The following is a 13,476-nucleotide window of genomic DNA, read 5'->3' as shown; positions in this document are numbered from 1 at the left end:
AGTAAATATAGTATATAAGAAATAAAAATATTACATTAGATATATATCGTAATATTATCATTGATATAAAATCAAGAAATTTAGAATAAATAAATATACAAAATAAGAAAAGATAAACAGTAATTAAATATACAATATAAAAATGAAAAAACTAAATTAAACATATATCTACAAAATGTATAGTTAAATAAATAATAAGTAAATATATAATATAAAAATATTACATTAAACATTAATTATATAGGAGTTAATCCGCGCTACGCGCGGGGCTATTTTGATTTTCAAATTAACTATATAGTTTTTTTTACATAGTATTCTGAACAACAGCAAAATTCTAAATTGTATGTTTGTGTGAATATATATATTTCCTTAGGAAAAAACAGAAAACTATAAATTTTTCAAATAGATGTTTGATATAGTTTTTCATTTCTTATATTTGTATATTTAATTTTTCTAAATTTCTTGATTTTATATCGATGATAATATTATGATATATATTTAATGTAATATTTTTATTTCTTATATACTATATTTACTAATTATTTATTTCTTCACATATTTTTACTTATTATAATATGTAACATTTATATCTATTATATTGTATATTTACTTACTATTTACTTCTTCCTATATTGTATATATTTACTATAGTAGAATAAATAATAATAACTAAATAAAAGGGATCTTTTGAGGCTCCATAGAGCGTCCACATCAGAGAAAAAAATTCTCCAAAAAGATGACACGTTGTATTATTATTTAAAAAATAGAAAATAAATAATAAGTAAATTTATAATATAAGAAAAAAATAAATAATAAGTAAATAAACAATATAAAAAATAGAAACATTGCATTAAACAATAATAAGTAAATATACAATATAAAGAAAATAAATAATAAGTAAGTATACAATAAAGAAATAAAAAACTAAACTAAAGATATATCTGAAAAATGTATAGTAGAATAAATAATAACTAAATACATAATATAAGAAATATAAAACTAAGTTTTTTTAAAAAACATACTGAGTTATAAATATCAATGCTGGATTGGTGAGTATAACATGAAGACAAAAATATAAATGTTTCATTTTCAAGATAAGAAATTCAGCTTTTATTCAGCTACTCAATATATAAAATCTTAAATTATTTTTTTTTAAAATATACATAATTTATATATATAGATTAATCTTCCAAACTTAAACTATTATATTATATATGAATAATGTTTTTAAATAAAAATAATTTCTTATTTAAAAAATATAAAAACAACAAATGATTATTTTCAAATAATAGATGTAATTTACATTATACTATCATTTAACAAGTATTAGATACGTTTTGATATATCATTTGATACGTTTTGATATATCATTTGATATAAAAACAAGAAAATTAAAATAAGTAAATATAAGATATAACAAAAAATAAATAATAGGTAAAATACAATTAAGAAATTAAAAACTAAATTAAACATCTCTGTCAAAAAAATGTTTAGAAAAATAAATAATAAGCAAATATACAATTAAAAAATAAGAAATATTATATTAAACATCTAACATAATATTAAAATAAGTAAAAATACAATATAAAGAAAAATACACAATAAGTAAATATACATTCGTAGAAATAGATACTAATAAAAGAGACATTTTGAGGCTCCATAGAGGGTTCACATCGGCGAAAAAATAATAATAAGTAAATATTAAATATAATAAATAGAAATATTAAATTATACATCTATCATAATATTAGCATTTGATATAAAAGCAAGAAAATTATAATAAGTAAATATACAATATATAAAATGGAAAAAGTAAATTAAACATATATCTGAAAATGTATAGTTAAATAAATAATAAGTAAATATACAATATAAAAATATTACATTAAACATTTATTATAATATAACAATAAGTAAATATAAAACATAAAAAATAATAAGTAAATATACAATATAAAAATATTACATTAAACATTTATTATAATATAACAATAAGTAAATATAAAACATAAAAAATAATAAGTAAATATACAATATAAAAATATTACATTAAACATTTATTATAATATAACAATAAGTAAATATAAAACATAAAAAATAATAAGTAAATATACAATATAAAAATATTACATTAAACATTTATTATAATATAACAATAAGTAAATATAAAACATAAAAAATAATAAGTAAATATACAATATAAAAATATTACATTAAACATTTATTATAATATAACAATAAGTAAATATAAAACATAAAAAATAATAAGTAAATATACAATATAAGAAATAGAAATATTACATTAAACATCTATGGTAATATTACAATTTGATATAAAAGAAAAACAATAATAATTAGTAAATATACAATATAAGAAATAGAAACACTACATTAAACATCTATTTGAAAAATTCATAGTTTTACATTTTTATTATTTTCAAATATTTTATAAGTAAATATACAATACAAGTAAAACAAGCATACAATATAAGAAATACAAATATCACATTAAACCTCTATCATAATACTATTATTTGGTATAAAAGGAAGAAAATTAAAATAAATAAATATACAATATAAGAAAAAATAAAAAATAGGTAAAATACAATTAAAAAATTAAAAAACTAAATTAAACATCTCTCTGAAAAAAATGTTTAGTAAAATGAATAATAAGTAAATATACAATTTAACAAATAGAAATATTATATTAAACAAATGAAAAACTATATTAAACATCTATTTGAAAAATGTATAGTTTTTTGTTTTTTCCTAAAGAAATATATAAATTCACACAAACATACAATTTAGAATTTTGCTGTTGTTCAGAATACAATATAAAAAAAACTAGATAATTAAAATTTGAAAATCAAAATAGCTCCGCGCGTAGCGCGGATTAACTCCTAGTCTTATACAATAAAGTTGTCTCGCCTCTCTTCTCCTTCCTCCACGTCCTCAAGGAGAGTGAGGCTTTTTTTTTGACACGTGGCAATCATTTCTTCACACATAGTGAAACGTTGCTCTCTCTCTCTCTGAATGGGCCTCTGTTGTTAACTGAAAAACTAAGTGGGTTCTTAAACTTTTATCATTCTAGCCCAAGGGTTATTCCCTAACGATCCTTGACTTGCAGAGGAGAACCACCGTCTCTTCAGACTTCACTGCCTCCAGACCACCTTCGTATAACGTCTGTAGTAATCAATCATCTGCTACATTAAAAAAAAAAAGCATTTACGTCGTTTTCACCACACCTTCCACTTTCTCGCATTAAATTGGCTTCATCTTTTTCCGAAGTAAACTATTGAAGCTCCGCCTATATATGAACACAAGCGTTTTGGTTCGAACCAGTATCTCCACCCACGACTTTGGTTTCAAACTCTTTACATTACCCAGATCTTCAATTATCTCTTAGCTCACCTAAAAATAAAATTGAGTTTATCATCTCCACTCGATTATAGGTATTGGGATCACCAGAGCGCCTCACCTCTTCCTCGCTTTCTATCCATTAGAAGGACTTTCCAACTATCACTCCGCGGCCGAGTTATTGGTAAGGCTTCATCCCTTAAGAATCATCCTCACAGTTTTTAATAATCCATAGAAATGTTATTTGCAGTATAGTGAACATCTGATTGAATTCATTTTAAAACAAGTGTTATGTCAATCAAACGCAGTAGTGTATGTAAGTTGGGCTCCTTCGATTCTGGGAAAGCTTGGAATGTGAAGAAAAGTGGAGAGCTAATGGGAGTTGATCTGATAATGGTTGATGGAAAGGTAACTATGCTTAAAGTCTGTTTTGATTATTTATTTGGCACCTGTAAAAAAAACGATTCTTGATGGTACTAGGAGCAAGCAAAGCTTCATATTTGCGGACGCCCCTGTTTTGCTCCTATTCGAAGAGGTCCCTGAGAGCAGAAACTTCATCCCCAAGGTTACGAGGAGTTGATGTCATTAGCTAATACCAATTCCGAGTTGCCTGGTTTGTTTTATTCACCACGTTCCAAACCCATCTTATTAATTCTTGATAATCATCTCATACAGGCCCATAATTCCATTTGTTTTATTCCAGATATTTTGGTAAGTTCATGGATTTTACTTCCACTTTCAATGAAAAAACACAAAATACTCAGCGAATTATGGCCAACCTCCGCTTTCAGGGGTCATACCAAACTATTCCCTTCATGTTGTTAAACTCTTTACGAAAACTTCTGCTTAATCATTTACTTGACTCCTCTACAGGGAGGTGATAACAACCCTGGCCATGATATTCCAGGAGCTGGAGCTGTAACAATAGACCCTTCTCAAAGTGTTGAAAGAGGTATTCATGACAACAGCAACAGACCCAGTAACCATGTGATGTTGGAAAGCCTCTCAGGAACTGTTACTGAACCAAGTGACATCCCTATTTCATCTGACATGTCTTCTGCCGAGTCAGCCCAGGCAGTGTGTGCGCTCTCTGCGAAGAAGCCACACCATAGTTAAGCTTCAGATTATTGGAGTAGATACAAGGTCGCTCAATCTCACAACTGCTTTCTTAACCAGTTTTTAAATTCTTTCATAAACCGAATAAGTATCACTTTGAGCTATTTTCCTCAGTGTTTTAACTTATACATGTATTTCCTCTTCTCTATGAATTCTGCATCTTTCTTTTTAAACAATTTTGAACCGTAGAACTGGTTACATAGACCAATATATTGTTACTCCTACAAGCTGTTTCATTTTCATTTTCTGAAAAAATATACTCCGGAACTGAGAAAAGTGAATTGTGAGATACTTTGCTCTGTGTTTTCAAAGCATATCGTTATCTTTATCATGTTATTTTCAATTCCAAGAATCAAATGTGTGTGTCCTCAGCTATTATGCCCCGCCGTAACAGCATTTTATTAACTTCAAAAAATTATGTCTACTCCAAGAATTCTATTTTTGCTTATGTTTTTAAATTGTGGTCATCGAACTACTGGCTGGTTACAGAGGTCAAGAATATTCAAAACAGCTGACAAAAAAAAGATTATTCAACCCTGATCCTCTCACACATACATTAATATTCCGTCTCCTCATCGTATTATCCGTAGGTCATAGCAAAAACTGAGATCAACTCACTAAAGTAAAGTTCCAACTCGAAACTGTTTAAGTCATCATGCCAAATTTTTTTTTAAAATTAAACATCTCTGATACCCTTGATTCCAGAGACTCAACGCGCTGCTAGTGGTTACACTAAACATCACACTTTCTTTTTACAGATTTTACAGATGCTAATGGTTGCACCTTTCATCAAATTCGGGCAATGATAATAAAAAAAAAAAAGAAATTTACAGATTTTCATTTTTCATTTTTATCACGAAGTTCATGCTTTACAAAATTAGTAACAAACAAACCTCCAGAAATCATTGAAAAATCATTGTAAGTTTCAAAACAAAAGCTATGCAATTTTGATGTGCATAATTGTTTGCTCGATGATATATTCTTCGAATGTTTTGGGCTGAAATATAAAGTTATTATGTTGTTTTGTTCAATTTAATTATTAAATTATATATATAATTTTTTTGATGTTATCGTTGTTACTAAGTGGAAACTAAAAATGAGATATTTGATTAAATAGGAAATATATATTTTCATTCAATATAGCCAAACACTTAAACAAATAAAAAAGTTTAGTTACTTCTTTAAATTTTATTTTTTGAAAAGAAAAACAATTTTCAGAAAATATTTATATGCAGTTTGGTTCATCTTAATTTCCAGATTATTAATGATTACAATACATTTTAATTATTTGATATGATAGGATATGAAACTCAAGTAAAATTCTATTAGAAATGTAATGCTTATATTAATTTATAAAATTATTTTCAAATAGCACGAGCGAAATTTCCAACAATTTTTTTTAAGTTCAGCAAATGCTAAAATATTTTACAAAACATAATTAGTAAAACACTAAAATCAAAGAAGATTCAATTATAAATTGAAAATCTAATATAAACTGAAACAAACATATATTATAAAACATTATTCGTTATTACATAACATATACTAATTATTATTTACGAAATTATTTAAACTATTTATATATTACTTAAAATATAACATTTTATAATTTTATCACATTACATTTGATTTTCAATTGATTTAGCTTGGAGATGGATGTATTATTTTATTATTGTGAAAAATTAGTTATTGTAATAATATTAAAATCTGATACTCTTAGAAATAAAAAATATTAGTTTTATTACTTTTGGTTTTATTCAACTATATCAAATTAAAAATGGAAATAAAATAGAAAAATATGAAGCATTACATTTTCCCTAATTTTAAATTTAATAATTTTGTGTTCTCTAGAAAAAAAAATTGTTAGTGGTCTTTTCAACTCAAACCAACAAAACTTAGTTAAATTTACAATAAAGTTTTAGAATAAAAACAGATTACATTTATTATTTTCAGTATAAATTAAAATTTTAAATATTTTATATAATTAACTATTTTAATATAAAATAATTTTAATGTAAACTTAGGGCGGGCCAACCCCTAATTAAGAATACATTATCATATATCTGAAAACATTTGCTTATATTATCAAAAATTTAACAATCATATTATGAAGGAACCATATGACTAATGATTTTTTCCATGGCCGCTAAAACATTTGTCTCTCTGTTTTTCTCAATCATCGGATTGATATTATAACCGGGCACATTAAAATCTGTCTTACATATACCAACACCATAGGAAACCTCATCCATGAGTCCGATGATCTCAGCGTACCGTTCATTGTTAAAGAGAGATACAGCATTCGTGAACGATGCGTTCACACGAGCGTAAGCTTCAGCACACTTTTGTAGACCGGGCCCGCTTCCAACATTTGTAATTGTCGTGATGATGAAGGAATCTGTGTCGGCCGATATTCTTTCAGCTTCTGTCACTGTCACTTTCAAGAGATCTTGCACGCTTGGGGAAGTAACCGGGTTCTTGGCAAGGATCCCATTGCAAAATTTGATGTCTATTGTCTGTTTGCAGATTGCGTCGACTGTTTGTTGAGTGTTCGCTTCTGCGATGGAGCAAACGAGTGTAATCGCCAAAAATATAAAAAGAATGCGATACATTTTTATTCGTGTTTTTTTTTCGGTTTCTGAGTTGCGAGTCGGTGGTGGTTTGAGAATGATTCCGATGATATCTTTATATTTGAAAATTAGGCATCTTAATAAAATTAGTCAATAGTCAAAAGATTTTTTATGGGTGCATATATATAAATTAGCTAAGTTTTGTACGAGTATAAAGAAATCGTAATCTTCTTCAGTTATAGTCAATGTGATATATGGAAGAATACCAAACTGAAGAAGATTTTGTTTGACTACGTAAATGTTGGTTGAAGTTTAAGGTCTTACATGGAATCTCACGTTGGTAAGCTTTTACTGATTGTTTATCCATAGAGGTGTGGACCTCTACCATATAAAATAAAAATGCATTATTCGAGTAGGAATAAAGGATTAACAAGTAAAAGGTAAAGATAAAAAATATATACACATTGGCAAATAGTCTTAAGATGAAAACTAATAAACACTTATAATTTATACTGTTTGGAATGATTATTATTTATTAAAAACATAGAAAAACTACTCCATCCGTTTTAAAAAATTCATGTTTTAGAAAAAAAAAATGTTTTAAAAAGATACATTTTGAACATTTTCAATGCGTAAATGGTAAATTTCAAAAAACATAATTGTATTAAAACTCTATTAGCTAAAATTGTGAAAATAATATATTGGTAACCAAAATTTTATTCATTTTTTAATAAGTGTAAAATTTTTAAAACATGCATTTTTTTGAAACAGAGGAAACCTGTTTTAGTGGATATAAAATTCAGAGTAGATTATATCAAATAGATTATATCAAAGTGACTAATCATATTTTTATTCGGATATGATTTTTATAACTATGTGTTATTGAATTTGTAATTTTATAATAAATTATAATTAAAATATTTTAAGTATTAGATTATGTAAGATTTTTTATATTTATAGTGTTTTGGGGATTTTAAATTAAAATATAAAATATTTTTATGGGTTTAGTGTCAACGGTGCCACGAGACCTGTGTCGCCTTAAACCGTTGATGCTTTTTTTTTTGTGGCAAACAGAACTGCATATCCTTAGCTTTGTTTGTAGCAAAGCATATTTAAGATATTTGAAAGGTTGATTTTGTATTTGACGACAAGATCCATTAAAACAAAAAGATAAAATCGTTGACCAAAACTAAAAGAATAAAATCATACAGGCAAATCGCAAAAATAAGGTAAATCACTTCTGACAAAAACTATATATTTGATAATGATTTGAGATACTGTGGAATGAAGGATAGTCGTGCTAAGAACATCTTCATCCCTACTCTATTTTTTCCTTTAAAATAAAATAAAAGTAAATATGAAGTAAAAGTGAATATGGAGTAAGAAATGTTCCAACCCAACTTCATATCTCACTCCATAATGAATTTTACTCCATAAATGGAGTAATCTATTTTTTGTTTGTATCACTATTATAAAATGAGAAATGAAGTAGGGTTAGAAACAATTTTACTCAATTTTCGTTTTTACTTCATTCTAAAAGAAAAAAATGGAGTTTTATATTGGAGATGGCAGGCGTTGAAACCAACCAGTAATATGATCAGGCGTTACTAAAATCGCCTTGTGAACATGCATGCGACTAGAGATTTGCAACTAAGAAGCTTCGTAATAAATTATTTATAATATTTCTGAAAACATTTGTTTACGTTATCAAAGCTTCAACAATCAGACTAGGAAGAAACCATATGACCGATGATCTTTTCCATGGCCACTAAGACCTCTGTCTCTCTGTTTTTCTCCATCATCGGATTGATATGATAACCGGGTACATTAAAGTCTGTCTTACATATACCAACACCATTGGAAACGTTACCCGTGAGTTTGAGGATCTCACCGTATAGTCCTTGATTGAAGAAAGATACACCCTCCGTGAACGCAGTGTTCACAATTTCGTAAGCTTCTGCACACTTTTGCAGACCGGACCTCTCGTCTCCAGCATCTCTAAGGAGTGTGCTGATGAAGAAATACGTGTTGGCTGAGATTCTTTCAGCTTCTGTCACCGTCACGTTCAAGAGATCTTTCTTGCTTGGGGAAGAAGTAGTCAGGTTATTGGCAAAAACCTCATTGCAGAATTTGGTGTCTATTGTCTTTTTGCAGATAACGTTGACGCTTTGTTGAGTCTTCCCATCGAGAAGAGCTTCTGCGACGGAGTAAACGAGTGTAATCGACAAAAACACCAATAGAATGCGATACATTTTCATTTTTTTTTCTGGTTTGTGAGTTGTGATTCTGTGGTCATTTGAGAATGAACTCGGTTACATTTTTATCTTTGAAAATGAGGCATATTAATGAACTCATTAATGAATCAGTCAATGGTCAAATTTTTTTTAGTGGTGCATATATTCCGTGTGAGCATTTTTGTTTAGCTTTTAAACGTTTGTTTTGTCATTTTTCAAAAGTGATTCCATGTTTTATAACCTTTTCCGTAAATTGGCATCAATGCCGCTCCATCAATATGTACATCTATTAATGTAGCAATACATATACTTTACCAGAAGAAAAATTTCAGTCAATATCTAGTTATATGGTAAACAACACACCAAAGAATACCAAACTGAAGAAGACTTTGTTTGACTACGTATATGTTTGCAGATAGAAGTTCAGAGTCTTGCATGGAATCTAATTTTGGTAAGCTTTAACGTATTGTTTATTCAAGAGACTTTAGGAATCCTGGAGTAGCAAGTAAAAAAGTAAAAAGACACACACTATTTACTATAATATGACAAACCATTACATGCATTGGTAAAGAGTTTTCAGATGAAATTTAAAAACAATTATAACTTATAGTCTGGAACGATTATTTTTTATTAAAAACCAGAGAAAATGGATGGTATGCTTTTTAGTGGAAATATTCAATCTGGGACTTAGAGTGATCTATATTGAAGCGATGAATCATATGTTATTCAACTATTATTTTTATTTTATTTTTTTAAACTATGTGTTATTGAATATATAATTAAAAAATTTCAATTAAATCTTCTGTTATTTAAAATAATCGAAGTAGTGAATTATAAGAGATTTGTTATAATTTATGGTGTTTTGTGAAGTCTGTTGATAAAAATATATAAATCCAAATCTTATAATTTTATATAAGATTTTAATTTTTAATATAACCAAATAATCTAAAACTTATTAAAATCAAATATAATCCAAACCTTTCAAATACTACTATATTGGATTTTTTTTCTTCTTACAAACCGCTAATTAATATATTACTTTTTTTTTGATTAACCTGAGGTATCTCAGGCCCATGAAGAAGCCTAGACTAATCTACAAGGAGAGGTGCCCACGGATAGACCATCTCTCCGGGTATTCAAATGGGCCCTAACGCATAAGCCCATATCCGTGTTAGGTGATCAGGATAATTGTGACTTAGTTTCGCGCGGCAGGTGGATCGAACCTGAAATGTGTTGGCGTCTCAGTCTCGTCTCCTTACCACTCGACCACAATCACCCGGTTTTAATATATTACTTATTGAAAAAGCAAGGCTCGGTAACAACTGAGCTAAGCAAATAACCATTTTCATTTTTCACCATATACCCGGAAACCGCCGACATGGTGATCAAGATTTTCACCACTCTGCTCTTCTCTATCAAAAGCTTCTTCTTGTTCAGAGGTATCGGAAAATCGGTCCTACATCTTTTCAAGATCTTTCTTGTGGATAAAATGTCTATTATCATCCGTTCGTACTCTTCCCGACAAAACTCATGGCGTACTTTTAAGAAAGTACTGGTTTCGTCAGTGTAAGCCGTTAGACAAGTGTATCACTGGCGTGTTCAGTAGCGATGCGGAATATGAGATCGATGGGTGAGATCTAAGAGATTCGTTGTTTTTGTCTCTAAATGTTTGTGAATGATTTTTTTTGCAAAGTTCATAATCTCCGCTCTCAATGCAGATACCATTGATCAGTTCTTGTGTCAGTCCACCGACTTCGAGTGCTTCCATGTGATGGATAAAAATATAGAGAGCAAGAATGGTCATGGAGCCTCGCGGGAGTTTCATATTTTTTTTAATCTGAAAACTGTTATGCATTCATCAGGTCCAAGAAATGAAGATGTAAAGTTAAAAAAAAAAATGAAGATGTTAAATACTTGTGTAAGCTTGAGGATATATATGTATTGGTTTGCTAAGTTTGCTAATTAATGTTCCAAAATTATATGTCAACTGTGTGTAGGAAAACAATCTTTTAATTTATTCTTATTTGCTAAGATTGGTTAGTTATAGGTTTTGGAGATAGTTTATATATAGTTTCATTTACTAAGATAATCCTTTATTAGATATCTTTTTATTATATCACTTAAATAAAAAGGATCAAGAAATTCAGAAGATGATGTGGAATTCTGATCATATTTTAATTTGTAACAGTTATCCATAGTTTTTTTTTGTTTAGATTACATAATAATGGAAACAAATAGTATATATTTAGAGCAACATTATGTTGGTGGCGATGATGATACTATTCTACAACAATCGATATAATATTGGTAATAATAATTAATGTGCACAGACATTATTAGTGAATTTTATTTTTTGAGAAAACATTGTTTGTCAGTTATTTGTGAAATGATTACACACACTTTACTTAGATGTCCTCTCTACATGTATTTTCACTAAAAAATTAACATAGCTTATATCTAAATGTAACATAGATAATTACATTTAATTTTAGTTTATATTTTTGACAATTTTTTTAAAATATAGTAATAACTCATACATCATTATTAAAATAAATTTATTCAAATATGACACTAAATCATATATATTAGAAATATAAAAATACTAGGTGATAATCTGCGTTTTGTGCTGAATGAGATTATTAATTTCGTTATTTATAAAATAAGAAATATTAGATGTGTTAAATGTGGACTTCGATTTGGTTCTAAGTTGGATTTTTTAGACTTTTTATTGGCCAAAACTTATGTGTAGAAGTTGTATAGAGGTCTAAAGAAACTAATGGCAACGCTAAGAAAGATGGGAGACATGTTTCTTATATAGGTATAAAAAACTTAGTGAAAATCATGCTGATCGCCGGAACAAAAGATAATGTCATATATTTGTGCCTTACTCAGCACAATCACGATGTATTTTATGGCCAAAGTTTCTAAATATATACAAATCCCCTATCATTAATCAACATTGCCAATCACTCAAGATAGTAAAATCGATTTCAAAAACAGAGATTAGCGGTTCCTTCGGTATAATAAGAAACCAATTTTGAATTTTGGTTCAAAAGTGTTAACCATAATAATAGGAAAATTTTCTGATTTCGAAAAGATTTTTTATTATACCAAATGAAATGCTAAGCTTTAAACCATAACAGAGCTTAGCATTTACATATCTGTTTTGGTTTAACACTCGAGAATAGAATGTCTTTATTATACCGAAAAAAACTTGTACTCGCTAATAACATATCTTTCAGCTTTTATATATACGAAAACCTCAAAAACATAGCTTGTTCATAGAGTTTAAATCATAGATATTATATCGTTTAAATCATTAATATATATATTGGTCATTGGTAAACATAGCTTCAAAGCTTTTATATACACCAAAACCTCAAAAACAACTGTTCTTGATCAAACTCAAGACTGTTTTAGTATATATCTATGATCTATCTGTTATATTTTTTGCGGGAGTATTCAGCTCTCAGCTATGCTATCTAAGATAGATCTCCAACCTGTATAACATTGAAGAGTATCATCATCAGAAAGCAAAGTTTGTTTCTCAAGATTCTGGTACACCATTTCATGGAATGACCCTACTTGGAGCAGTTTCTCTAACTCTTGCTTACTCAAAACGATCTTCATTCTCCTCATAACACTCACGTTCTTATAGTCATCACTGTCAGTGTTGCTGGTTCTTTCACCAGTATGATTGGCTACACCTTACCTTAGTAATCTTGCGTCTTCTTTCACCTCAGGTGTTTTAGTAAGGTTAGAGGGTTGTGGTTCTGACCAAACCGCACAAGCGAGAGATTTACTCATATTTTCAAGGAAAGTTACAGGGTCGAATGTTTTCTTAGAAGAGGTTACAGTAGAAGATGGTTTATAAGGAAGATCTACACTGGAGTCTACTATGCTAGACCAAGGTTTCCCACTATTCGCTACACCGGATGGTTTCACTTTCTCATGAGAGGTTGCCTGGGAAGAAGATTTCACAGATACTGAGCTTTGTTTGGTTCTCCTCAGAGGTGAAGTCTTCTTAGCTTCTGGTTCATTGTGCAAAGATGACTTGCCATATTTCTTGGGATAGCACTACCGTTTCTGTCCTCACTCATCTTCTCTTTCTTAGTTGCATCAGTGTTTGCATTTACAGAAGAATCATACTCTTCTTTGAGGAAGCTTTTCCATCATCCAAGTTAGGTATACTCTCTTCT

The 13,476-nt window shown here is 28.5% G+C and overlaps 3 protein-coding genes and 1 pseudogene across 8 annotated transcripts; 1 reads left to right on the top strand and 3 right to left on the bottom strand.

The window, feature by feature from the left end:
* The first annotated feature begins 3,070 nt into the window (after positions 1-3,070).
* LOC106293312 lies at positions 3,071-4,732 on the top strand. 6 transcript variants are annotated; one of them, XR_001260438.1, is made up of 6 exons: positions 3,071-3,331; positions 3,453-3,541; positions 3,666-3,765; positions 3,838-3,970; positions 4,061-4,068; positions 4,231-4,732. XR_001260438.1 is itself a non-coding variant. In XM_013728976.1 (3 exons), the coding sequence occupies exons 2-3, from the start codon at positions 3,733-3,735 to the stop codon at positions 4,471-4,473; spliced, it is 276 nt and encodes a 91-aa protein (XP_013584430.1). In that variant the 5' UTR covers positions 3,197-3,541; positions 3,666-3,732; the 3' UTR covers positions 4,474-4,732. The 6 variants fall into 6 exon arrangements, 2 of the variants coding, with proteins under 2 accessions (XP_013584430.1, XP_013584429.1); XR_001260436.1 differs by having other exon boundaries at positions 3,172-3,362; XR_001260437.1 differs by having other exon boundaries at positions 3,172-3,362; positions 4,061-4,150.
* A 1,846-nt stretch (positions 4,733-6,578) lies between these two features.
* Positions 6,579-7,085, bottom strand: LOC106344287. Its single transcript, XM_013783693.1, has one exon. The coding sequence runs from the start codon at positions 7,083-7,085 to the stop codon at positions 6,579-6,581; it is 507 nt and encodes a 168-aa protein (XP_013639147.1).
* A 1,685-nt stretch (positions 7,086-8,770) lies between these two features.
* Positions 8,771-9,326, bottom strand: LOC106294309. The gene has a single exon (XM_013729865.1). It carries the CDS (start codon positions 9,299-9,301, stop codon positions 8,771-8,773), a length of 531 nt encoding a protein of 176 aa, XP_013585319.1. The 5' UTR covers positions 9,302-9,326.
* A 1,241-nt stretch (positions 9,327-10,567) lies between these two features.
* LOC106344286 lies at positions 10,568-11,118 on the bottom strand (annotated as a pseudogene).
* Positions 11,119-13,476: the final 2,358 nt, after the last annotated feature.

Source organism: Brassica oleracea, chromosome C5 (assembly GCF_000695525.1).
Source record: "Brassica oleracea var. oleracea cultivar TO1000 chromosome C5, BOL, whole genome shotgun sequence".
NCBI lineage: Eukaryota > Viridiplantae > Streptophyta > Magnoliopsida > Brassicales > Brassicaceae > Brassica > Brassica oleracea.
Note: the sequence above shows the minus strand (reverse complement) of the source record. Positions and strands in the feature narration are given on the sequence as shown.